Source organism: Carcharhinus amblyrhynchos, chromosome 16 (assembly GCF_965287045.1).
Source record: "Carcharhinus amblyrhynchos chromosome 16, sCarAmb.v2.hapA, whole genome shotgun sequence".
Classification (NCBI taxonomy): domain Eukaryota; kingdom Metazoa; phylum Chordata; class Chondrichthyes; order Carcharhiniformes; family Carcharhinidae; genus Carcharhinus; species Carcharhinus amblyrhynchos.
The window spans coordinates 7,678,295-7,704,395 of NC_137339.1; the positions used below are offsets into that span (position 1 = coordinate 7,678,295).

The 26,101-nt window shown below is 46.1% G+C and overlaps 1 protein-coding gene across 1 annotated transcript in view; it reads right to left on the reverse strand.

Moving 5' to 3' along the window:
- Nucleotides 1-771: 771 nt before the first annotated feature.
- LOC145353616 (transcriptional repressor scratch 1-like) overlaps nucleotides 772-26,101 on the reverse strand; it is a 37,147-nt gene continuing 11,817 nt past the window's right edge. The window contains exon 2 of the mRNA XM_080204381.1: nucleotides 772-2,981. Coding sequence (XP_080060507.1) covers nucleotides 2,278-2,981 — 704 coding nt within the window. The 3' untranslated portion in view covers nucleotides 772-2,277. The remainder of the gene's footprint in view (nucleotides 2,982-26,101) is intronic.

Sequence of the window (26,101 nt, forward strand, 5' to 3'; positions counted from 1 at the left end):
CCACACTCCAAGGATATGCGGATTGGGTTAACTGGCCATGCTAAATTGTCCCTTAATGTTAGTGGGACTAGCTAGAGTAAATACATGTGTTGTAGAGATAGGGCCTGGGTGAGATTGTGGTTGGTGTAGACTTGATGGGCCGAATGGCTTCCTTCTGCACTGTAGGGATGCTATGAAATACCAGAAAACATGGGATAAGTGTTCAAATATTGAAGGAAATTGAATCGATTACTGGGAGGTTCTGCATTTTGGTAGGCGGAATAAGACCACAAACTCTAAATCAAAGTCTACATGGGTTCATGGGATTTAGACATTACTGTACACATTATTGAAAATAGGGATACAAGTTCAGAAGGCCATAAAAACTTCAAACACAGCACTGGAGTTCATTTGTAAAGGGATAGAATTAAAAAGCAGGGACAGTTTGTTAAATTTGCATAGAACCCTTGGGTAGACTAAATTTGACGCACACAGCTCTGATTTCCAGGCTATGAAAAGTTTAAAGTTTATTTATTGGTGTCACAATTAGGCTTACATTAACCCTGCAATGAAGCTACTGTGAAAATCCCCGAGTCACCACATTCCGGCACCTGTTTGGGTACACTGAGGGAGAATTTTAGTATGGCCTTGAAAGATGAATCAATAAAATGTTGAGAGGTATGGATAGGGTAGATTCTCGGAGGCTATTTCCCAGGGCTGAAATGGTCGCTACGAGAGGACACAGGTTTAAGGTGCTGGGGAGCAAGTACAGAAGAGATGTCAGGGGTAAGTTTTTCACTCAGAGGATAGTGAGTGAGTGGAATCGGCTGCTGTCGGTGGTGGTGGACGCGAACTCGCGGGGGTCTTTTAAGAGACTTCTGGATGAGTACATGGGATCTAATGGGATTGAGAGTTATAGATAGGCCTCGTAGGTAGGGATATGATCGGCGCAACTTGTGGGCCGAGGGGCCTGTTTGTGCTGTAGTGTTCTGTGTTCTAGTAAGAGTAATACTGATGTGGTTTGATAAATTATGATTAGAGAATGCTGGTATGGACATGAATGCTGTTTACACCAGCTGGGCTAAATGGCTTTCTCCTGTAACCAAAAGAGGAAATGCTGGAAAAATCTCAGCAGGTCTGGCAGCATCTGTAAGGAGAAAAAAGAGCTGAAGTTTCGAGTCCAGACGACCCTTTGTCAAAGCTTTCTTCAAGGCTTTCTTCTGTGTTGCAAATTCTACGTTGAGATGAATATAACTTGCAACAATATGTCTTTACTTTTACTCCATACCTGTCGCTGACTAATCAACCGCTTAAGTTGCTAGTTAGCTCTGGGTAGCACAGGATTCCAGCACCAACTGTTAAGGTTGTATGCGTGTAGGAGACTCCATTCACTTTTGGCAGCCAATCTACATGGTCACTGTAGATAGATTCTACTGTAGATCAATTCAATGAAATGGCACAAAGTGTTACTTCATGAAAAGAAATGGTCAGCCTTAACACTCACTGCTGGCTGACGGGCCAGTCCTGGGAACACACTTGGAAATGTTGCATTGTCTTCGGATCAATGAAAAAAAGTTACCCTTTCGAAAAAGTCGAGTACAATTCAGTCGCCGTGGAAGATGCAATAAATATATCCCGTCCAGTAGCAAAGAGCAGCATAAAAAATACAGAGGTCATCTTTGCGTGTTTGTGTGTGTATGTGTGTGCATGCATCCGTAAGCACGTGTTGTTGGCATGTTCTGGAAGAGTGGCTATACCTGTGCGTGCATATGTACCCATGTCTGTGTGTGCGGGTTGTATGTGTGGGTGCATACATGCCTTATTTGTAAATGTGCATGTATCTGCATGCGCATGCATATGCCTGCATGTTCATGCACGGGTGCATGTCGCACTTGTTGTTGGCGTGTTCTGGGAGACTGACTATACCTGCGTGTGGCATACATGTCCCTTTTTGTACAGGACTGCGCACAGAGGGGTTCGCCACAGTCAGCAACCATCCCAGTGCTTTTGTTTCATTCCTTCTTTCTTCCATTGTTGGTCGAAGTATGGAAAGAGCAGTCCCACAAAAAAATGTGCATGACGAAAATATAATCTTCATGTCATGTCAACAGTTCTGAAGTGGTTGCAGTTTTCTCTCTTTTTTCGAAAAAAAAGAGCAAATCCAGCATATATTTATTCTTTTTTCTAAAAAAACAAGTTTGTAAGTAATCTCAAGAAGTATTGCTTTGAGGTGGAGAGAAGTTTTTGTTTTCTCGCCTCCCCACCCTTTAGGAGGTTTGTCCGTCTCTCTTTTACCTTTCAGGAATCCCCCTCCTGGGGGCCCTTAAAGCAGGCAGACTCATAGTGCTTGTTCAGGTAGGACTTCAGGGCGAAAGTCTTGTTGCACCGCTTGCATCGGAAGTGCTTGAAGGCGGAGTGGGTCTGCATGTGCGCTCGCAGGTTGGAGCGGTCAGCGAAGGCTTTCCCGCAGTGGGCGCAGCCGAAGGGCTTCTCTCCCGTGTGCGAGCGCAGGTGGCCCTGCAGCAGCCAGGGGCGGCTGAACGCCTTGCCGCAGGTGCCGCACTTGTGCTTGAGGTCGTGGGTGAGGACGTGCATGGCCAGGGCCGGCATGGAGACGTAGACCTTGGCGCAGGTCGGGCACTTGCGGGCCAGCTGGCTGTCCAGGCTGCGGTGGGTCTGCTTGTGGCGGCTCAGGTTGGACGAGGTGGCGTAGGTCTTGCCGCACTCCCCGCAGCGGTGGCGTTGGGCAGCCTGGCGGCCGCCCCCGCCGCTCCTCCTCGACCGGCCGTCCGTGATGAAGAAGGCGTCCATGCTGTAGCCCTCGCTGACCGCCGCCTCGCCGCTGAAGTAGCCGCTGGCCAGCCCCGATTGCGGGCTGTCGGGCCCCAGACCCTCAGGCTCCCCATAGACCTCACCGACTTTGGTATAGACAGGCTGGGGGGCTGCCAGACTCTCCCCTCCGCTCTCATACACCACGGGGCTGATGTAGCTGTGAATGTAACCTAGAGACAGATAGGCAACAATATCGATTAATTCACACAGGAATAATACTGCTAGAAATAACCACAATTCCCGGCTTGGGTCACTGTCTGTGTGGAGTTTGCACATTCTCCTCGTTTCTGCGTGGGTTTCCTCTGGTTTCCTCCCACAGTCCGAAGATGTGTGGTTAGGTTGATTGGCCATGCTAAAATTGCCCCTTAGTGTACTAGGATGCTTAGGTTAGAGGGATTAGTGGGTAAAATATGTGGGGATGTGGGGGTAGGGCCTGGGTGGGATTGTGGTCAGTGCAGACTCGATGGGCCGAAGGGCCTCTTTCTGCACTGTAGGGTTTCTATGGTTCGATGATGTGGAGATGCCAGCGTTGGACTTGGGTGGGCACTGTGAGTAGTCTCACAACACCAGGTTAAAGTCCAACACGTTTATTTGATGTCACAAGCTTTCGGGGTGCTGCGCCTTCCTCGGGTGAGTCATTGTCCCTAAACTGATGAAGGGGCAGTGCTCCGAAAGCTCATGCTATCAAATAAACCTGTTGGACTTTAACCTGGTGTAGTGAGACTTCTTACTGTGCTGGAAATAACAACAGGGAATGCTGGAGACACCCAACAAGTCTGACAACACCTGTCGAGAGAGAAACAGAGTTAATAGGTGAGATTCTCTGGCCATTCACACCAGCAGGATTCTCCAGTCCCGCTGCATTGAACAGAGAATGAGTGAACGGGGTGGCAGAGTGGTTAGCACTGCTGCCTCACAGCACCAGGGACCCAGGTTCGATTCCCAGGTTGGGTCACTGTCTGTGTGGAGTCTGCATGTTCTCCCCGTGTCTGTGTGGGTTTCCTCCGGTTCTCCAGTTTCCTGCCACAATCCGAAAGACGTGCTGGTTAGGGTGCATTGGCCATGCTAAATTCTCCCTCAGTGTACCCGAACAGGTACCGGAGTGTGGCGACTAGGGGATTTTCACAGCATCTTAATTTCAGTGTTAACATAAGCCTACTTGTGACACTAATAAATAAACTAAACTTGACTTTAGATTTGACTGAGCACCAAATTTTCCATCCTCTCTGATAGCGCCGGCAGGGAGTGAATGGCCAGAGAATTCATTCATGTTTCAGGTCGATGACCTTTCATCATCATAGACTTCCGACAGTCTCGCTCCAAAAGGACATCTCACTCAAACCCTCTCCCACACCTTATCCCTGTAACCCATACATTTACCATGGCTAATCTACACATCTAGGGACATCAAGGGGCAATTTAGCATGGCCAATCCACCTAAACTGCACATATTTGGACTGTGGGACAAAACCGGAGCACCCGGAGGAAACCCACGCAGACACAGGGAGAACATGCAGACTCCACACAGCCCAAGCTGGAATTGAACCCAGGTGCCTGGCGCTGTGAGACAGCAGTGCTAACCACTGTGCCACTCAGTACTTCAAAACTGGGAGAAAGTAGACATGTAATAGCTTTTGAGCAAGTGTGTGGGAGGGTGCGGTGGTGATGGTGGTGGGGGGAAGGAAGTGGGGTGGGGGACAGAATGAAGAACGAAAGGGAAGGTCTTTGATAAAGTGGCAGGTTGGTGAAATTAAATGACAAGAGGGTTCATGATGTGAGGCGACTGGAATTGGTAACGGGGCTAATAAAGAGACAAAAAATGTACCTGGACGAGGTGTGAATGGCAGGATATCCTCCCATTGGCCAATCTGTCATTCAGGCCTCCTCAAGACACACTCGGCTCAGTTTTGGTGAAAGATCACGAAAATATCAACTCGGCAGATACTGCCTGAGCTGCGGTACATTATCTCATTTTTAATATTTCACTCATTCACACTGAAACAGGGTTAATTACTTGTGTTTCTGTGGCCGCACAGGATCTCCCAGTGGGCTTGAAACCAACCTTCTAAACTGTTGTAATGTAGGAAACTCAGCAGCCACTATTGTACACTGCAAACTGCCACCACAGCAATGTGCTAATTACAAGATAGTTCTTTTGTGGGGTAATTGAGGGGTAAACATTGGCCAAGGAGTGCTCCCCCTGCTCTCCTCCAAAACAGTGCCCTGGGACCTTATACATCCCCCAAAGGAGGCATACTGCACTCCTTCAGAACTGAGTTGGAAATGTCCACTTAGATTAAGTGTTGGAAGTTCTGGAGCATGCAGTGATTGTTCCTTGAAGTGCAACAGAACAGATTATGGGGTCACCTGGCCAGGGGAACCGATAGGGAACTCCCCCAGGGGGTGGACCCCTCTTAGGCAAGAGACATGTAAGGAACAAGCTGCAGCCAGAAGGTTGCTGCACAATTCTTAATTAATAAATCCTTCCTGTGTTTGTTAATTGAGTGAAAGTGCACTTTGCAGAGTGGGACTTGAACCCAAAACCTTTAATCTGCATATAGATTGGACAAATCAAATTAGTGGCAATGCTACAGAGGAGGAATTCCTGGAGTGCATATGGGATGTTTTTCTGGACCAATAAGTTAAGGAACCAACTAGAGAACAGGCCATCCTAGACTGGGTACTGTGTAATGAGAAAGTAATAATTGGCAATCTAATTGTGAGAGACCCCTTAAGGATGAGCGACCATAACATGGTAGAATTCTTCATCAAGATGGAGATGATGTCGTTGATTCTGAGACTAGCTTAGTTTAGTTTTAGTTTATTAGTGTCACAAGTAGGCTTACGTTAACACTGTAATGAGGTTACTGTGAAAATCTCCTAGTCGCCACACTCCGGCGCCTGTTCAGGTACACTGAGGGAGAATTTAGCATGGCCAATGCACCTAATCAGTACATCTTCCAGACTGTGGGAGGAAACCGGAGCATCCGGAGGAAGCCCACGCAGACACGGGGAGAACATGCAGACTCTGCACAGAGAGTGACCCAAGCTGGGAATCGAACCTGGGCCGCTGGCGCTGTGAGGCTGGAGAGCTAACCATTGTGCCACCTTTGAGGAAACAATGATGGTATGAGGTACGAGTTTGCTATGGTGGGTTGGGAAATATTATTTAAAGGGACGATGGTGGATGGACGACAGCAAAGGTCCAAACAGCACATAGGTGAACGGCAACATTTATTTATTCCTGTTGGGTGCAAAGATAAAATAGGAATGGTGGTTAAATCAGGGCCTACAAGGGAAATTCGTGATAGTGTCAGATCCAAGGAAGAAGCAGACAAATTGATCAGAGAAAAACAACCTATCTGAGAAATGGAAGCAGTTTAGAATTCAGCAAAGGAGGACCAAGGGGTTGATCAAGATGAGGAAACTAGAGTAAGCTTGCAAGGAACATAAAATCTGACCGTAAAAGTTTCTCTCAACATTTGAGGAGAAAAAGATTGTAAAGTTTATTTATTAATGTCATAAGTAGGCTTACATTAACACTGCAATGAAGTTACTGTGAAAATCCCCTAATCGCCAAACTCCGGCGCCTGTTCGGGTCAATGCACCTAACCAGCATGTTTTTGGACTGTGGGAGGAAACTGAAGCACCCGGAGGAAACCCACACAGACATGAGGAGAACATACACACAGACAGTGACCCAAGCCGGGAATCGAACCCATGTCCCTGGCGCTGTGAGGCAGCAGTGCTGACCAGTGCTAGCTACTGGTTGGCACTGGCGTTGGCACCGGTTTCAGTAATACATCACTGATGTGTGAGTTTGCTGATACAGCCAGTTAAAGAATATAGTGAATGTTATTTGGCATTTTGGTACAGAAGTGCAATGTGAAAAGTCACCGGAGCCAACGAGGTTTATTGCAGTGACAGTACAGCTCTCAGTTTAAATAACTCCCACTGTCACCATCATCAACAACTGAGTGTAATACATATCAAAATACTTTCTCCATTGATGGGTGGGATTGATAAATTGTCATCCATCACCTCATTAAAGGGCAAATTAATCAACCTGGTTTTACTGGAAATAACTATTATTCCTTCACAACCGCCTCCTTACTCCCTTACACATTCCGACATCACTGTGTACAAACCAGTACCCCAGTGACATTGCTCTAATTACCAAGTGCTGTCCTGCACCAACTCCCTCCTACTCCAATAGCATCTTCATTTTAACCTTCCTCTGACCCTTCCACTCTCCCATTTGACCCACATCACCAAAACATCACCAAGACTGATACTCTGGACGTTTACAACTGTGTCCACTTAATTAGCTCTAATTTGCTATTGTGTGTCCTGAGGGTGTGAAAGGTGCTACATAAATGCAATACTTTCTTTGGTTCATTTTTTAGTTAAAATCATTATCATGGATTCCCTCTCAATTTTAGTTTTGTAACCGATATTCCCTCCCTCAGTTTCTCCACTTGATGACTTCAACTTATTACCTTCTGACCTATGACCTTTCTGTCATAAAATCATAGAATCGCTACAGTACAGAGGGACACCATTCGGTCATCGAACCTGTACTGACCACAATCCCATCCAAGCCCTATTCCCATAATCCCACACGTTTACCCTGCTGATCCCCCTGACACTAGGGTCAATTTAGTCAAGCAACTTAACCTGCACATCTTTGGGGGGAAACTGGAGCATCTGAAGGAAACCCAGGCAGACATGGAGAGAATGAGCAAACTCCACACGGACAGTCACCCGAGGCTGGAATTGAACCTGGAGCCCTGACACTGTGAGGCAGCAATGTTAACCATTGCGCTATTGTGCTGCCCTCACTATCTCCTTTTACTGAACTTTACTCTTTCCATAACATCTACCACTCTATACCTAAGCACACCCTCACAACCTCACTAACTTGCTGAACTTCTAACTTGCAAGGTCACAATCAAACATGACTATCTCTGTCTAACTCATTGTTGCCTTACCAACCACATTATCCTTTATTCTGCCTCCCAACTCTATCAATGCTCACAATCTGCCCAGTGGGAGAAAACATCAATTGCCCAGTTCCCCTGGAAAAACACTTTCAAACTTGCAGCTCCCTCTCTCCATCCTTACCTCTGGCACCATTATCCTGTTTAATGATCTCTGCTTTGGGAATTCTAGTTTCTGCTCATTGTTCACTGTCTCCCAACCCTGCAACTCACTTCCTACATTCCCCATTTTCACTCTCTTAATCCTGAGGCTTGGCTCAGTCATGCATGATCTGACTTGCCTTAAAACTGAGAGATTTGCACCTTTCGTGACCACACAACCTCCATAAACCTGAGCTCATCCAAAACTCTGCTGCCCCTCTAGTAACCAGTGGACTGCACGGTGGCACAGTGGTTAACACGGCTGCCTCACAGTTCCAGGGTCCTGGGTTCAATTCCAGCCTTGGGTAACTGTCTGTGTGGAGTTTGCACGTTCTCCCAGTATCTGCGTGGGTTCCCTCCGGGCAGTCCTGTTTCCACCCACACTCCAAAGATGTGCAGGTAAGGTGGATAGGCCATGTTAAATTATCTGTTAGTGTTCCAAGATGTGTAGGTTAGATGGATCAGCAGGGTTGTGGCACAGTGATGAGCACTGTTGCCTCACAGCGCCAGGGGCCCGGGTTCGATTCTCGACTTGAGTCACTGTCTGTGTCGAGTTTGCACATTCTCCCTCTGTACGCATGGGCTTCCTCCGGGTGCTCTGGTTTCCTCCCACAGTCCAAAGATGTGCAGTATAGGTGCATTGGCCATGCTAAGTTCTACCTCAGTGTACAAGTGGAGAACGTTGTTAGGAAGGCTTATGGGATGTTAGCCTTTATAGGAAGGGGCTTAGAGTATAAAAGCTGCCGTCTAATGCTTCAGTTATACAGAACGTTGGTTAGACCGCATTTGGAGTACTGCGTCCAGTTCTGGTCACCTTATTACCGGAAGGACGTGGAGTCTCTGGAAAGGGTGCAGAGGAGGTTTACCAGGATGTTGCCTGGCATGGGGGGACTGGGTTACGAGGAGAGATTGAAGAGACTGGGGCTATTCTCCTTGGAAAGACGGAGATTGAGAGGGGACATGATAGAGGTATATAAGATACTGAAGGGAATAGATAGAGTTAATAGTGAGAGACTGCTCCCTAGACTGGGTACGAACACGAGAGATCATCACTTAAGGGTGAGGGGGGGGAGGTATAATTTGGAGGTAAGAGGAAGGTTCTTTACGCAGAGAGTTGTGGGGGTCTGGAATGCGCTACCGAGTAGGGTGGTGGAGGCAGGAACGTTGGACTCGTTTAAGATGCAGTTAGATAGGCACATGAGTGAAACGAGAATGGAGGGATATGGTAGGGGCTATTAAATAGGGTTAAATCTCGGGAGACACCGGAAGGGCAGGCTGTATGATTAATATTTTTTGTCTTTATTCCGCAGGTGGAGGTCCACCTCGTGTCAAGCGAGGGGCATGCACACGGCGGGTCGTGCGTGGGCTGCTCTTGGAAGTCCAGGAGTGGCCTAGTACTTCATGTCGGTGTGTGTGCTTGATCCTGGACCGATAGACGGGCTCCACAACAGCTCAGTGACTAGCACTGCTAGCTGTGCAGATGCATGGATTTGGGCCTGTGTCTGTGGGAGTTTGCGCATTCTCCCTGTGGTTGCGTGGGTTTCCTCCGGGCGCTCCGGTTTCCTCCCACACCCCAAAGATGTGCTCTTAGGCTAATCGGTTTCCACCAAATTGACACTATTTCTTCCCTGAATCTGACTGAGTAGGGTCCCATTCGTAGACATGCAGGGTAGAATAGGTGTAGGGTGATGCGGCGGCGTGGGCTCGTTGGGCCGAAGGGCCTGTTTCCCGTGCTGGGTTGTTCTTTGTTCTTTGTTCTTTGTACCCAAACAGGTGCCGGTGTGTGGTGACTTGGGGACTTTCACAGTAACTTCACTGCAGTGCTAATGTAAGTCTACTTGTGACGAATAAAAAAGCTTTAAACATGTGCGGCTACAAAGATGGGGCCTAGGTGGGATGCGTAATGTTGATGCAGACTTGATGGAATGAATGGCCTCCTTCTGCACTCTAGGGATTCTAACTTGTACTAAATCCTGCTCAACGATCATGTCTGCTCACTGACCTTCATTGGCTCCCAGTCTGCCAATGCCTCACTTTTAACAATTTCACCTTTATTTTCAAACTCTCCCATTGTCTCCTTCCTGCGTTATTCTGTAATCTCCTCCGATCCTACAGCCCTCTGAGATATTGGCACCCATCCAGTCCTGCCCTCTTGAGCATTCCCAATTTTAACCCCACAACTTCAGGTGGCCCTGCCTTAGAACATAGAACATTACAGCACAGTACAGGCCCTTCGGCCCTCAATGTTGTGCCGAGCTATGTCCAATCCCAAGATCAAGCTATCCCACTCCCTATAATTCTGGAGTGCTCCATGTGCCTATCCAATAACCACTTGAAAGTTCCTAAAGTTGAAAGTTCTTAAAATTGCGGGGCTGGCCAGTGATCACACTTGCCAGCAGTTGAGACACCAGGCTCTGGAGTTCCATTCACAAAATCCTTTCCACCTCTCCATCACATTCTCCTCCATAAAGAGGGGGTTAAGTCCAACCACTTTGACCTGTCTTCTTGTTATCTGCTCCAATAACCCTTTATGTGGCTCAGTGTCAAATTTTGTTTGGCCCTGTTTCTGTTGTGTGAAAGGTCATGGGGTCTTTTACTGCAATAAATGGAATGTAGCATTGCTGTTATTGTATTGCAGAAGGATCTAGATAGGCTGGGCGAACGGGCCAGGAAATGGCAAATGGAATTTAATGTTGGCAAGTGTGAGGTGGTCCACTTTGGTAGGAATAATGGTAGGAAGGACTATTACTTACGGGGCGAAAAACTGCAGCAGGCGACGGTGCAGAGGGACCTCGGGGTCCTTGTGCATGAGTCGCAAAAACCCAGCTTGCAGGTGCAGCAGGTGGTCAGGAAGGCGAATGGGATGCTGGCCTTCATAGCGAGGGGGATTGAATATAAAAGTAGGGAGGTCTTGCTGCAGCTGTATAGAGCATTGGTGAGGCCGCAGCTGGAGTACTGTGTGCAGTTTTGGGCGCTGCACCTGCGCAAAGATATTTTGGCCTTGGAGGGAGTGCAGAGGAGGTTTACTAGGCTGATACCGGAGTTGAGGGGGTTGAGCTATGAGGAGAGGCTGAATAAACTAGGCTTGTACTCGTTAGAGTTTAGAAGAATGAGGGGAGATCTCATTGAGACGTATAAGATGATGAATGGGATGGATAGGATAGAGGTGGAGAGACTCTTCCCGCTCAGAAAGGACAGTAGGACTAGGAGGCACAGCCTCAAGATAAAGGGGGGGCGGTTTAGAATGGAGTTGAGGAGGAACTTCTTCACTCAAAGGGTGGTGAATCTCTGGAATTCTCTGCCCGTTGAAGTGGTGGAGGCTGCCTCGCTAAATATTTTTAAGACGCGGGTTGATGGGTTTTTGATAAGAGAGGGGATTAAGGGTTATGGGGAGAGGGCGGGAAAGTGGAACTGAGCCACGACAGATCAGCCATGATCTTATTGAATGGCAGGGCAGGCTCGAAGGGCTAGATGGCCTACTCCTGCTCTTATTTCTTATGTTCTTATGTTCAAACACTTTACAATCGACGGATAATCTGGGTAACATATTGTCTGACCAGATATGATGAAGGTGGTTGAGGGGAGGCTTATGTGGAGCATAAGCATGGACCAGTTGGGCCGAATGGCCCGTTTCTGTGCTACAAATAAGATATACAATACCGCCCTCTCCTTCTCCCGATCATCATTGTTCATGTAACTCCCTGTTATCAATATAACAGTTTAAAGTTTATTTATTAGTGTCACAAGTAGGCTTACATTAACACTGCAGTGAAGTTACTGTGAAAATTCCCTACTCGCCACACTCTGGCACCTTTTCAGGTACACTGAGGGAGAATTTATCACAGCCAATGCACCTAACCAGCACTTCTTTTGGACTGTGGGAGAAAACCGGAGCATCCAGAGGAAACCCACGCAGACACAGGGAGAATGTGTGGACTCCATATAGACAGTGACCCAAGCCAGGAATCGAACCCAGGTCCCTAGCGCTGTGAGGCAGCAGGGCTAACCACTCTGCCACCATGCTTCTCTTCATCTTGTCCTCCAGAGATTCAATAAAGAAAATTGTTTGTGGTTTCTACAGAGTAGATAACAAGAAATCGTTCACAGTGGCAGAATAATCAGAAACCTGAGTACACAGAGGTCAGCACTGCAGGGTCGTGGGGGGTGGGGGGGGGGTGGTCGGCACTGCAAGGAGTTGGGGGGGGTGGTCGGCAGTGTGCGAGGTTGCGGGGGTCGGCACTGTGCGGGGTTGCGGGGGTTGGCACTGTGGGGGGGGTTAACTGTTGGGGGGGAAATTGGGGTGAGTGCTGGATGTCGGGGCGAGCCGGGTCAGGGGTCAGCAATTGGGCCATGGGGGGGCCAGAGGACCAGCGTTGTGGGAACTGCGGGGCTGACCAGTGATCACGCTTGCCAGCAATCGGGAGGCCAGCAGTGCAGGTCCACTGCGCGTGTGCTGATCTCGGTACTGACAGATCAGCACATGCGTAGTGGCTCACTCAGCACTATGCTGCCGGCCTCTCCATCGGGAATAGGTCCTACCCACTAACTTACAATGATATACATGCCAGACACCTCTGCAGTGCACAGAGTTTGGGCGAATCGAGTCTGAACACCTACTGAAAAACCAACATGAATTACTTCAGTTTTTACTAGAATTCGGGGTGGTGTAGACATAATTTGTTGAGGTTGTCCTTCTCCGCTCAACAGTACAGCCTCATATCCACAACTATTGTTGCCAGGAACTGTTCACAAAAGAGCAAAAGGCTTCATCTGTGCAGGACAAGTATTGGATATAATTATACTAGCACAACTGCACCCGATCCAGATTTTATTAATGACCCCACTCAGAAGCCTGAAAAGTAAACCAAACAGCATGATGCTACTGTCAAAGACAGGTCGGACCAGGTGAGGGGATGTAAGAGGTTACTCCCTCTCCATTCCCCTCCCCTGCCAAGTCCATGAGTTAACCTGTCGGATTTTTATTATACTGTGATAATGTTTTTTTTAAATGTTCCTGCCCCTTGCTCACAGTTGGCCACCAGCTGCTATGGTGGGATTTGAACCTGTATTCGTCTGGATTGTTAACCTCTACCAAGAGAATTGGTTCCTGCTTGGACCACAAGATGTGCTGATTGCAACTTAGTAGCAGTATTTTATCCCATGTCTGGTTGTCCTTTCCCTGGCAGTCAGTGTAACGTGGAGTAAAGCCAGGGAACAATCTGCTACTGGCTTGTTTCGTGGTACCTGGAGAGCAGTTTTACCCCTTATCTGAGATTCAGCTTCATAGAATCCCTACAATGCAAAAGGTGGCCATTCAGCCCATTGAGTCTCCACTGATTTTTTTTTTATTTAAACTTTATTCCAATCCAATCAAGTCAAATTAAACCCAATTCAGAGTCCCAACAAGTTGGGACATTCCCGATCCAAGCTGACAAGACAGGGCTCTCACCTCCTATCTTGGGCTTGATCTACATGATCCAAGCTGACTGGAGTAGGTGTAGCTCCTCCTCCAGGGCTTGATCTTATTTGCATCTTAGCCAAATGGCCGAGATGCCGCTTTAAAAAATTGCTTCAAATGAAGCTGAAATGTAACCTAATGACTTCAACCAAGTGCAGCATGTCGATACTACACTTGATCTTAGCCAAGAGTCTCCACTGATTTTTTTTTTCCAAAAATATACTTTATTCATAAAAATCTCAAGTAATCTATTACAATGTACAGGGCTTCGAGTAGCAAAACAATGCGGAATCAAAACATTTTTGCAGATCTGTCCAAACTACAGTGACTACATTTCAGTACTTAAAAAACTATGTACATGTCTCAATATTTACATATTTGTACTAATTACCATGATTACATTTCAATACTTAAAAACTATATACACGCCTCAAAAGATTACTGTGTGCCGTTAGTGCTCAGATTGGCTCACAGTTACGCAGGTTGAGGGTATTCTGCAGTTCCTGGGCCCTCGGTCTGTCTCCGTTAAAAGGCCTCACAGTGTGGCCTTTCCCCATTGTGCCTTTGCGGCGGCTGCCCCAAGCTTCAGCCCGTCCCTCAGCACGTAGTCCTGGACCTTGGAATGTGCCAGTCTGCAACACTCGGTCGAGGACAGTTCTTTCAGCTGGATGCTCCAGAAGACTACCTTACCCAAGTCGACCCCCTCACCCTATCCAAGTAACCTGTGCATTTGCCATGGCTAACCTACACATCTTTGTGACACTAAGGGTCAAGTCCATCTAACCATCTATTGCGATCTGTTACTATGGCAAGTCCATCTAACCATCACACCTTTGGACTGTGGAAAGAAACCGGAGCACCCGGAGGAAGCCCACGCAGACATGGGGAGAACATGCAGACTCTACGCAGACAGAGACCCAAGGCTGGAATTGAACCTGGGTCCTTGGTGCTGCGAGGCAGCAGTGTTAACCACTGTGCCACCATGCTGCCCCCCTGTGCTACCATGCCACCCCACCTTGAACATTCTTAATTGGTTGAATATTTGGCACGGTGGTTAGCGCTGCTGCCTCACAGCGCCAGGGACTGGGGTTCGATTCCCAGCTTGGATCCGTATGGAGTTTGCACATTCCCCCCTGTGTCTGTGTGGGTTTCCTCCAGGTGCTCCGGGTTCCTCCCACAGTCCGAAAGACGTGCTGGTTAGGGTGCATTGCCCATACTAAATTCTCCCTCAGTGTACCTGAACAGGTGCCAGAGTATGGCACTAGGGGATGTTCACAGTAACTTCATTGCAGTTTTAAAGTAAGACTACTTGTGACTAATAAATAAAATAAATATTCCTCATTTAGTTTCAGCATACAGCCACATAGTGCAGTGTGTCTTCATGCTTAAATATTTCTAAAAGACATTAACCCATTTCATAAAAAGAGAGGCTTTCATTTATATAGCACATTATCACATCTTTCAAAGCACTTGATATGCAGTGAAATGCTTTCAAGTGCGATGAGTGCTGTTACGCAGGATTGTGTTATTCACCTGTGAAAGCAACAGCCAAATGAATATAAATATACTGGTTACTAATATCACACTGTGTGATTTAAGCCTCTAAGACTGTATTTAGCAAACTATCAATGTGGATCCCGCTACAGCTCCAGCATCATGATTGATTAGTTTTATTTTTAGCCCTCGTGACGCACGCTGTGTCAAGCTGCAGGTTCCCTCCAGTTCTCTGCGGAAGCATTGTCTTGCAGTTATCCACTTTAAGAGTGGGGCAGTCTACTGCTTGTGATACCAGGGAGTGTGGATTCCAATCCCAGCCCGGCAGTTTGAGCCTAAAATAAGATGGTGTCGGTTAAGGTCCACCGTGAGTAACGTTGGATTGTCATTCATAAACCTGAGTGCTTCACTGATGTCCTTTAGGGAGGGGAACCTGCCGTTCTCACCTGGTCTGGGTTTATATGTAACTGCGGTTTCATACCAGCGTGATTGACTCGTTATCGCCTCTGAAGTGGCCAAATTAGTCACTCAGTTCTGAGCTGTCAAGGGATGAACAATAAACATTGGCCTTACCGGTGAGGTCCTCATAATTAATTTGTTTATAACTGTACTGCAATGGATAGACGTACAGGAACAGTGAAACAACTTGAATTCATATAGCACCTTCAAAACATCCTTAGGCACCTTACGAGTGCACTTTCAGACATTTGACACCAAGCCACATAAGGAGATATCAGAAAAAAAGCCCCAGAAAATGCTGGAAAAACTTGGCCAAGTTTGGCCGCATTTTTGGAGAGAGAAACATGCATCCCAGACATACTAGAGGGGAAATTTTCCCATCCCATCTATGATGGGAATCGTAGCTGGCTGATGGGGGGATGGAGGGGCTGAGGGGAGGGAAACACGAAAAAGTCTGTTGACTTCAGGCAAGATTGTCCGGTTTTGGGACACGCGCAACTTGAAAATCCCATCCGCTCACTTCCACCTTCTTCCGCCGGGAAAAAGATGCAAAAATCTGAGAACGTGAACCAACAGATTCAAGAACAGCTTCTTCCCTACTGTCATCAGACTTCTCAATGGTCCATTAAGCTGATCTTTCTCTTCACCCTATCTGTAACTGCAACACTATATTCTGCTGCCTATCCTTTTCCCCTATATACTCTATGAATGGTATGCTTTGTCTCTATAGCGCGCAACAAAAAACTTGTCACTGTAACCAAATACGTGACTATAATAAATCAAATCAAGAGTTGACATTTCAAGTCCAATGTGACTTCTTTGGACTGGCCCAACATGTCATGTGACTTGGTGTTAAATTTTGTTGGATAACACTCCTGTGAAGCACCTTGGGACGTTTTTCAATGTTAAACCTGCTGTTTATGTACAAATAGTTGTTGCTGACTAATTCCACGTTCCTGAAGGAATGTGGACAAGAGATGTTAAAGTTGGCTTGCATATAAACACATGAATTAGGGGCAGGAGGCGGCCACTCAGCCCCTCAAGCCTGCTCTGCCATTTGATAAGGTCATGGCTGATCTAACTTGGCCTCACCCCCGCGATGCCCTTCATCAGTCAACAATCTATCAAACCCAGCCTCCACTGTTCTCTGGGAGAGAGTCACACAGACGCTAGAATGTGATGCAGCCGGAGGACTTGTTCAGTGAAAGAGCTGCAAGCTCTTTGACTTCCCCAGAAATTAATAAAACCTGGGGTGGATGCTTCCACGCTCTAAATCTTCCCTCATTTTGCTTTGTACGTATAGAATCACTGGGTGTATCTATGATCTCTCTCATTCCGTTTCCCCCATGTTGTTCAGTTTGCGAATTGAGTGAGCTCTGCCAAGGTCACTCAGATAGCGCGATTAAAGAAAAACCTGCAATTATCCAGCACTTTTCAATGTCCTCAGGACATCTCAAAGGACATCACAGCCAATGAAGCATCTTTGAATTGTATTCATTGTTATAATACAGGAAACACAGCAGCTAAATTGCGTAGTCACCTCCCTCAGAGATGAGCTACAGACCAGATAATTGATTTCTTAGTGTTGCTGCTTGAGGGATCAATGCAGCCTCAGGACGCCTGGGGAGACGAGCCCTGCTTTTCGAAATCTTGCCATGGGATCTTTTATGGCCTCGATTGAATATCTCAGCTGAGAGATGGCACATCTGACAGTGCGGCACCCCCTCAGTACTGCACAGGGGAGTATAAGCTTGGGTTATGTGCTCAAGTCCCTGGGATTGTTGGAGAGAACAAATGGCAGTAAAGTGGTGGCATCTTGGATTAAAGTTTATTTATTAGCCAAAAGTAGGCTTGCATTAACACTGCAATGAAATTAATGCGAAAATCCCCTAGCTGTCACACTCCGGCACATGGAGGGAGAATTTAGCATAGCCAATCCACCTAGCCAGCACATCTTTGGACAGCAGGAGGAAACTGAAGCACCTAGAGGAAACCCACACAGACATGGGGAGAATGTGCAAACTCCATACAGGTAGTGACTCAAGTGGGGATGTGAACCCAGGTCCCATGTGCTGTAAGGCAGCAGTGCTGACCACTACACCAGCTCGCCACCTGATCTTCAGTCAGTGAATCAAATTCTTAACTGATAACCAATCCACAGGGGAAGACAATGGCCTACTGGTGCTATTGCTAGACTATCAATCCAGAAACTTAGCTAATGTTCTGGGGACCTGGGTTCGAATCCCACTGCGGCAGATGGTGGAATTTGAATTCAATTAAAAATATCTGGAATTAAGAACCTACTGACAACCATGAAACCATTGTCGGGAAAACCCTTCTGGTTTATTAATGTCCTTCAGGGAAGGGAATCTGCCATCCTTACCTGATCTGGCCTACATGTGACAGCGATGTGGTTGGTACTCAACTGCCCTCCAAGGGCAGCTACTGATGGGCAGTAAATGCTGGCCCAGCCAGCGATGCCCATGTCCCATGAATGAATAAATAAAAGGTTCAATTTACATCTCTTAAAAAAGCCCTTTAAAGAACTGCCTCATCTTTCACAATAAAAGCTTTGGAGGCTGAAATGGGTGGGCAGGAATAACTCAACGTGGAGAGATCATTAGGTTCACTTTAATCTTTGTATAATACTACACAAGTCCAATTTATATAAATCACCTCTTAAAATTGTAGCAAGAAATTAATTTCAATCATTTCAGGAGGACAGGGTTACTATCGTCAGGTGGAATATCCCTAAATTGGTCACTGATGTTTTTAATTTGATCTCGCAAGACCTTGTTAAGTGACAAATCCTCACTTGCTGAAATATCACTGGCGTTTTACAACCAGGGACTTTCAGAGTTTATTTAGAACAGTAACATTCTGCAGTGTGATGCAGCGGTGAGTGAGTTTACGAAAAGAGTTACAGGCATTACAAGTGCTGCTCTGTCAGAGCACTCAACCTGCTGGGTTAGCACCGGACGTGGGTTTAAGTGATGTAATTGCAGACAAATGAGAGAATCTGCATTTATAAAGCAACTATCACAACCCCACCCCCCGGACATCCTGAAGTGTTTTGCGGCCAGTTAAATATGTTTTGGAGTCTGGTCGAGATGGCAATGAAATGTAGTTAAAAGCTGCAGAGTGATTTTTTTTTGCAATAAGACTTAATCTGGATCCCAGTGTCTGCACACTGATTGTTTGTGTCAAGCATCGCAATCCCAGGCAGTGAAACTGATTTCTCTCCCTCACCCGTCATCATCCGAATTCCATGTGCTTACATTGTTTTTTTTTAATATCCTTGTTAAGTGACAAGCACTAACTGCTAAAATGTCGCAGATGTTCTGCAGTCTGGGATCTGCAGTGTATGTTTAACACAGTAATGTACTGCAGTCTGGTGCAGCAATACATGGAATCATACAATCCCTACAGTGCAGGAGGAGGCCATTTGGTCCATCGAGTCTGCACCAACAACAATCCCACCCTGGCCCTTTCCCCATAACCCCACGCAATTACCCCACTAGTCCCCCGACACTAAGGGTAATTTAGCATGGCCTAACCTGCAAATCCTTGGACTGTGGGAGGAATGACTGTGTTGATTTCTTTTTAAGTGAGATGTTGCAAGTTTAGGCAAGTCATGGGGGTCACAGATAGTGTGATGTGACATAGCCAAGTTCCGCACACATGAGGACGGCCTCAACAGGGATCTTGGGTTCATGTCACACTATCTGTAGCCCCCATGACTTGCCTAAACTTGCAACATCTCACTTACTGTCCTGAATGGAGACAATACACATCTCTTTAACCTATGCTTAATGCTATCTCCACTCTCATTGTCTGCATCTTTAAGACTTGATTAGCTGTACAGACTTGCATTCTAATCAGTATTCTGTAAACTGTGTGTGCCTTTATATGCCCTGTTTGCGATCAGAACTCCCCACTCACCTGACGAAGGAACAGCGTTCCAAAAGCTAGTGGCATTTACTACCTAATAAACCTGTTGGACTTTAACCTGGTGTTGTGAGACTTCTTACTGTGGGAGGAAACCAGAGCACTCAGAGGAAGTCCACGCAGAAAACTCCACACAGACAGTCACCCAATGCCGGAATTGAACCCGGATCCCTGGCACTGTGCTAACCACTGTGCCACCTTGCCGCTGTACATAAGAAGGGTATTGTCACTAAAGTGGTGAGGCAGTCGGGTTAATCCACCTGCGAACTTGAGTTCAGAATCTGTTCCTGCAAATTTTTTCTGAGGAAGGGATTTACGGAGAAACCCACCACATGTTTTACGGTGGCAAAAGGCATTGGCCAGTGGTGGGATGTTCTGGTCTCACCCTTGTCAACGGGATTTCCCATTGAATGTACCCCTAGCTGCTGGGAATCCTGTGCACCATCGACGGTACAGAAAGATCCCGTCAATCTGAATGGCCCAGAATTCTTTCTCTCTGTCTTGCCCCATTCTTTTCCTGAATCCCAGCTGCAATGATACGCCAGAGCTGGCATAATGTCCAGGAATATGTACAGGGGATCTCCGAGAGAGAGGGAGAGGAGAAAGGGATAGACAGACGAAGAGAGAGAGAGAAATGGAATCTGTAGATATTTAGTCTATTACTGTACCAAAGATAGGACATTGGAACAAGGGGAGAATTGAGAGACACCTAGAATAACACCCTCTGTGCCTTTATTGCTTTAATTGAAGAACGTTTGGACATTTTTACATTGAATTATATAGAAATTACAGCACAACAACAGGCTATTTGGTCTGTATTGTATTTTATGTCCCATATGAGCCTTCTATCCCTCTTCATCCAACCTCATCAGCTATTCCTTTCCTGTCTCTAGTTTTCTAGTTCCCCTTAAATATATTTATGGTATTCACCTCAACTATTCCCTATGTTGACAAATTCCACATTTCAATGTCTTTCTGTGTGAGGAGGTTTCTTCTGAACTCCCTGGATTTATGGTGGCACAGTGGTTGGCACTGTCACCTCCCAGTGCCAGGGACCCAAGTACAATTCCTGGCGCGGGTCACTGTCTCTTGGGGAGGGTTTGCACGTTATTGTGGGTGTGTGCATGGGTTTCCTCTGGGTGCTCCAGTTTCCTCCCACAGTCTGAAAGATGTGCTGGCTAGGTTCATTGGCCATGCTAAATTCTCCCTCAATGTACCTGAACAGGCGTCGGACTGTGGCGACTAGTTGATTTTCACAGTAACTTCATTGCAGTGTTAATGTAAGCCTACTTGCTACACTAATAAATAAACTTTAAACTTAATACTGGCCTTACATGCAGATGGAAATTATAGAATCCCACAGTGCAGAAAGAGGCCATTCAGCCCACCGGACCTGCATCAATAACAATCCTACTCAGGTTCTATCCTTATAACCCCGCATATTTACCCCACTAACCCCTCTAACCTACACATCCTGGATGACTAAGGGACAATTTAGCATGGCCAATGCACCTAACCCGTACATCTTTGGACTGTGGGAGGAAACCAGAGCACCCGGAGGAAACCCGCACAGACAACATGCAAGCTCCACATGGACAGTGACCTAAGCTGGGAATCGAACCCAGGCCCCTGGTGCTGTGAGGCAACATTGCTAACATCTATGCCACTGTGCCACCCATAGCAGCCATAGTTTGAGGATAAGGCGTATCTTTTAGAACTGAGGTGAGGAGAAGTTTCTTCCCACAGAGGGTGGCAAATGTGTGGAATTCACTACCACAAAAGTAGTTGAGGTCAAAACATAACCTGATTTCAAAGAACAAAGAAAATTACAGCACAGGAACAGGCCCTTCTGCCCTCCAAGCCTGTACTGACCATGCTGCCTGACTTAACTAAAACCCCTTACCCTTCCGGGGACCTTATCCCTCTATTCCCATCCTATTCATGTATTTGTCAAAATGTCCCTTAAAAGTCACTATCGTATCCGCTTCCAGTAGTTTCCTTGACAACGAGTTCCAGGTACCCACTACTCCCTATGTAAAAAATCTGCCTCGCACGTCTCCTTTAAACCTTGCCCCTCGCACCTTAAACCTGTGCCCCCTAGTAATTGACTCTTCCCACCCTGGGAAAAAGCTTCTGACTATCCACTCTGTCCATGCCTCTCATAATCTTGTCAACTTCTATCAGCTCTTCCCTCAACCTCCGTCGCTCCAGTGAGAACAAACCAAGTTTCTCCAACCTCTCCTCATAGCTAATGCCCTCCATACCAGGCAACATCCTGGTAAATCTTTTCTGTATCCTCTCTAAAGCCTCCACATCCTCTGGTAGTGTGGCGGCCAGAATTGAACACTATATTCCAAGTGCGGCCGAACTAAGGTTCTATAAAGTACAACATGACTTGCCAATTTTTAAACTCAATACCCCGGCCAATGAAGGCAAGCATGCCGTATGCCTTCTTGACTATCTTCTCCACCAGCATTGCCACTTTCAGTCACCTGTGTACCTGTACACCCAGATCCCTTTGCCTATCAATACTCTTAAGGGTTCTGCCATTTACTGTATATTTCCTATCTGTATTTGACCTTCCAAAATTCATTACTTCACATTTTTCTGGAATAAATTCCACCTGCCATCTCTCCGCCCAGGTCTCCAACTGATCTCTATCCTGCTGTATCCTCTGTTGACCTTCAACGCTATCTGCAAATCCACCAACCTCTGTGTCGTCTGCAAAGTTTCTACTCAGTCCAGTCACATTTTCCTCCAAATCTTTTATATATGTTACAAACAACAAAGGTCCCAGCACTGATTCCTGAGGAACACCACTTGTCACAGCCCTCCATTCAGAAATGCACCCTTCCACTGCTACCCTCTGCCTTCTTTGACCGAGCCAGTTTTGTATCCACCTTGCCACTCACCTCTGATCTCATCTGACTTCACTGTACAGAAGGTGAAGTCGCATTTTGAATTTCAAGAAGAAATTAGATATAGCTTTTGGGACTAAAGGAATTAAGGGGTATGGAGGGAAGCGGGGATCAGGATATTTAATTCGATGATCAACCATGATCAAAATGAATGGTGGAGCAGGCTCGAAGGGCCAAATGGCCTCCTCCTGGGACTAGTTTCAGTGATTCTATGTTTCTAAATAGAGATGGGCAATAAATGTTGGCCTAACCAGCAACACTTACATCCAATTAAATGGTAGCATAGTGGTACTATCACAGGGCTAGTAATCCAGAGACTCAGGCTGCTGTTCTGTGGCAATGGGTTCAAATCCCACCATGGAAGCTACTGGAATTTAAACTCAATTAATAAAATTTTGAATTGAAAGCTAGTCACTGAAAAACAGAATTGTTACAGTGCTGCAAAAACAATGTTCCCATCATATCTGCACTGGTTCTCTGGGTGAGCATCATTGCTTGGTGCCATTCCAAAACAAAGGAGATTGTCATCGACTTCAGGAAGTGTAAAGGGGAACACACCCCTGTCTACATCAGCGGGGACGAAGTAGAAAAGGTCGAGAGCTTCAGGTTTTTAGGTGTCCAGGTCACCAACAACCTGTCCTGGTCCCCCCAAATGCCGATACTATAGTTAAGAAGGCCCACCAACGCCTCTACTTTCTCAGAACACAAAGGAAATTAGACATATCAGCTACGACTCTCACCAACTTTTACAGATGCACCATACAAAGCATTTTCGGGTTGTATCACAGCTTGTTATGGCTGCTGCCCTGCCCAAGACTGCAAGGAACTACAAAAGATCATGAATGTAGCCCAATCCATCAGACAAACCAGCCTCCCATCCATTGACTGTGTCTACACTTCCCACTGCCTCAGCAAAGTATAATTAAGGACCCCACACACCCCGGACATTCTCTCTTCCACCTTCTTCCATCGGGAAAAATGATACAAAAGCCTGAGATCACGTACCAACCGACTCAAGAACAGCTTCGTCCCTGCTGCTGGACTTACCTTGCATTAAGTTGATCTTTCTCTATACCCTAGCTTATGACTGTAACACTACATTCTGCACCCTCTCGTTTCCTTCTCTATGAACTGTATGCTTTGGATAGCACGCCAGAAACAATACTTCTCTCTGTGTGCCAATACATGTGACAACAATAAATCAAATCAAATCCCCTATCTTTTCCCCATACCCCTGCACATCATTTTCTACTGAAGCAATCATCTAATGCCCTCTTGAATGCTTGGATTGAATCTGCCTCCACCACACTTCCAGACAGTGCATTCCAGACCCGAATCACCCGCTGTGTGGAAAGGTTTTCCATACATCACATTTGCTTCTTTTGCCTATCACTTTAAATCTGTACCCTCTCATTCTTGATCCTTATATGAGCAGGAGCAACCTCTCTCTAGCTACTCTGTCCAAACCCGCCATGATTTTGAACATCTCTATCAAATTTCCTCTTAGCCTTCTTCTCTCCAACTGAATATTCCCATCCCTGGAACCATTTTTGCAAATCTCCTCTGCACTCTCTCCAATGTGTTCACATCCTTCCTCTAGTGCAGCGCCCAGAATGTTACACAATATTCCAGTAACCCCGGTAACGGTGGCCGTGACAATTACCATTAAATGTCATAAAAACCCATTTGATTCACTAATGTCCTTCAGGGAAGAAAATCTGCCACCCTTAGCTGGTCTGGCCATATGTGACTCCAGACTCACAGCAATGCGGTCAATCCTTAAAATGCTCTGAAATGACCCAGCAAACCAGTCAGCTCAGGGGCAATTAGGAAAGGGCAACAATTATCCCATGAAAGAGTAAAGAAAAAAAGAAAGTGTTTCCAAAAGCCTACTCCAAAGTTAAAGTAAAGTTTTATTTATCAGTCACAAGTAAGGTTTACATTAACACTGCAATGAAGTTACTATGAAATTCCCCTAGTCACCACATTCCAGCACCTACTCAGGTCAATGCACCCTAACCAGCACACCTTTCAGACTGTGGGAGGAAACCAGAGCACCAGGAGGAAACACACGCAGACAACGTAAAAACTCCGCACAGACAGTGACCAAAGCTGGGAATCGAACCCAGATCCCTGGCACTGTAAGGCAGCAGTGCTAACCACTGTGCTACCATGCCGCCCAATATGCCACTGTGCCACTCCAAATGTTAATAGGGAAGGCTTCAACTGTTCCTGTGCAAAAAGATTCAGCTATTTTTAAAAATCCTTCTTTCCAATAAGGCCAGCATTTCTGGAAAGCCATCCGACTGAAAAGTAGCAAATATAAGCTCAAGAAGGAAAAGAGGTAGAAAATCGGAAACTTTTTGCTAGTTAGCTTGACATCTGTTGTGGGGAAGTTGTTAGATTCAATCATTAAAGAGATTATAGATGGGTTCTCAGACAAGCCCAAGATAATCCGGAAGATTTAGCATTGTTTTAAAAAAGGAAAATCATGTTTAACTAATTTATCAACATCCTTTGAAGAAGCAACATGTGCTGAGAATAAAGGGGAACCGGTAGATGTACTGTACTTAGATTTCTAGAAGGCATTTGATGAGGTGCCACATTAAAAGTCATTTCATAAAAATAAAAACTCATGGTGTTGGGGGCAACATGTTAACCTGGATCGAAGATTAGTTGACTCGAGTATGCATAAATGGGTCTTTGTCTGATTGGCAGGATGTGACAATTGGAGTTCCACAGGGGCAGCAACATTTTACAATATCAATGATTTAGATGAAGGGAGCGAAGTGACGTTAGCTACATTTGCAAATGACACAAAGATAAATAGGAAAGCATGCTTTCAAGGAGAAAACACAGAGTTTGTAGGTGTGTGACATGGGAAAGTGTGGAATTGTTCACTTTGGCAGGAAACAGAGTACAACTGCTGGAAAAATGGAGAATGACTGCAGAATTTCAAGGTGCAGAGGGATCTGGGTGTTCCAGTGCATGAGTCACAAAAAGGTTAGTATGCAGGCACAGCAAGTAGTCAAGAAAACCAATGGAATGCTATCCTTTATTACAGGAAGAATCAAACAGAAAAGTTAAGATGTTGTGCTTCAGTTATACAGGACATTGGCGATTGGTGTGTGCGGTTTTGGCCTCCTCATTTATGTAATGATTTAAGCGTGTTGAAGATAGTTCAGAGAATGTTTACTAGATTTATGCCTGGAATGAGTTGGTTGTCTATGACGATAGGTGAGGGGTGACTTGACTGAAGGATATAATATCCTGAATGGTATAGACTAGGTGGATGTCGAAAGGATGTTTCTTCTTGTGGGTGAGTCAAGAACTAGGGGGCACTGTTTTCAAATTAGGGGTTGCACTTACAGGACAGAAATGAGAAGAACTTCTTTCTCTCAGAGGGTTGTACAGCTTTGGAGTTCCCTACCTCGGAAAGCAGTGGGAGCGGGGTCATTGAAAATTGTTAAGCTGGAGATAGATACATCCTTGCTGGATACGGAAATCAAAGGTAGATGGGGAAAGTGGAGCTCAACACAAACTAATCACCATAGACTTATTGAATAATGGAACAGACTCGAGGGGCTGAATGGCCTACTTCTGCTCCTATTTTGTATGTTAGTATTTGTTGTCCATCCCTAGAAGGTTGGAGTGAGCTGCCTTGACAGAGGTTTGCAAACTGATCAGAAAAAGACAAAAGCAGTGGGAAAGATCACAGCTTCACCCGTGATTATATACATAGAAAATAGGGCAAACATCTATAAAATGATATAAGACACGAAGAATCTTCCCCAATTATTAGTAATTTCTGGGGAGGTGGTATAACTTACAGTCTTGGCACTGAAAATATTCCTCCAGCTATATCACTTTCC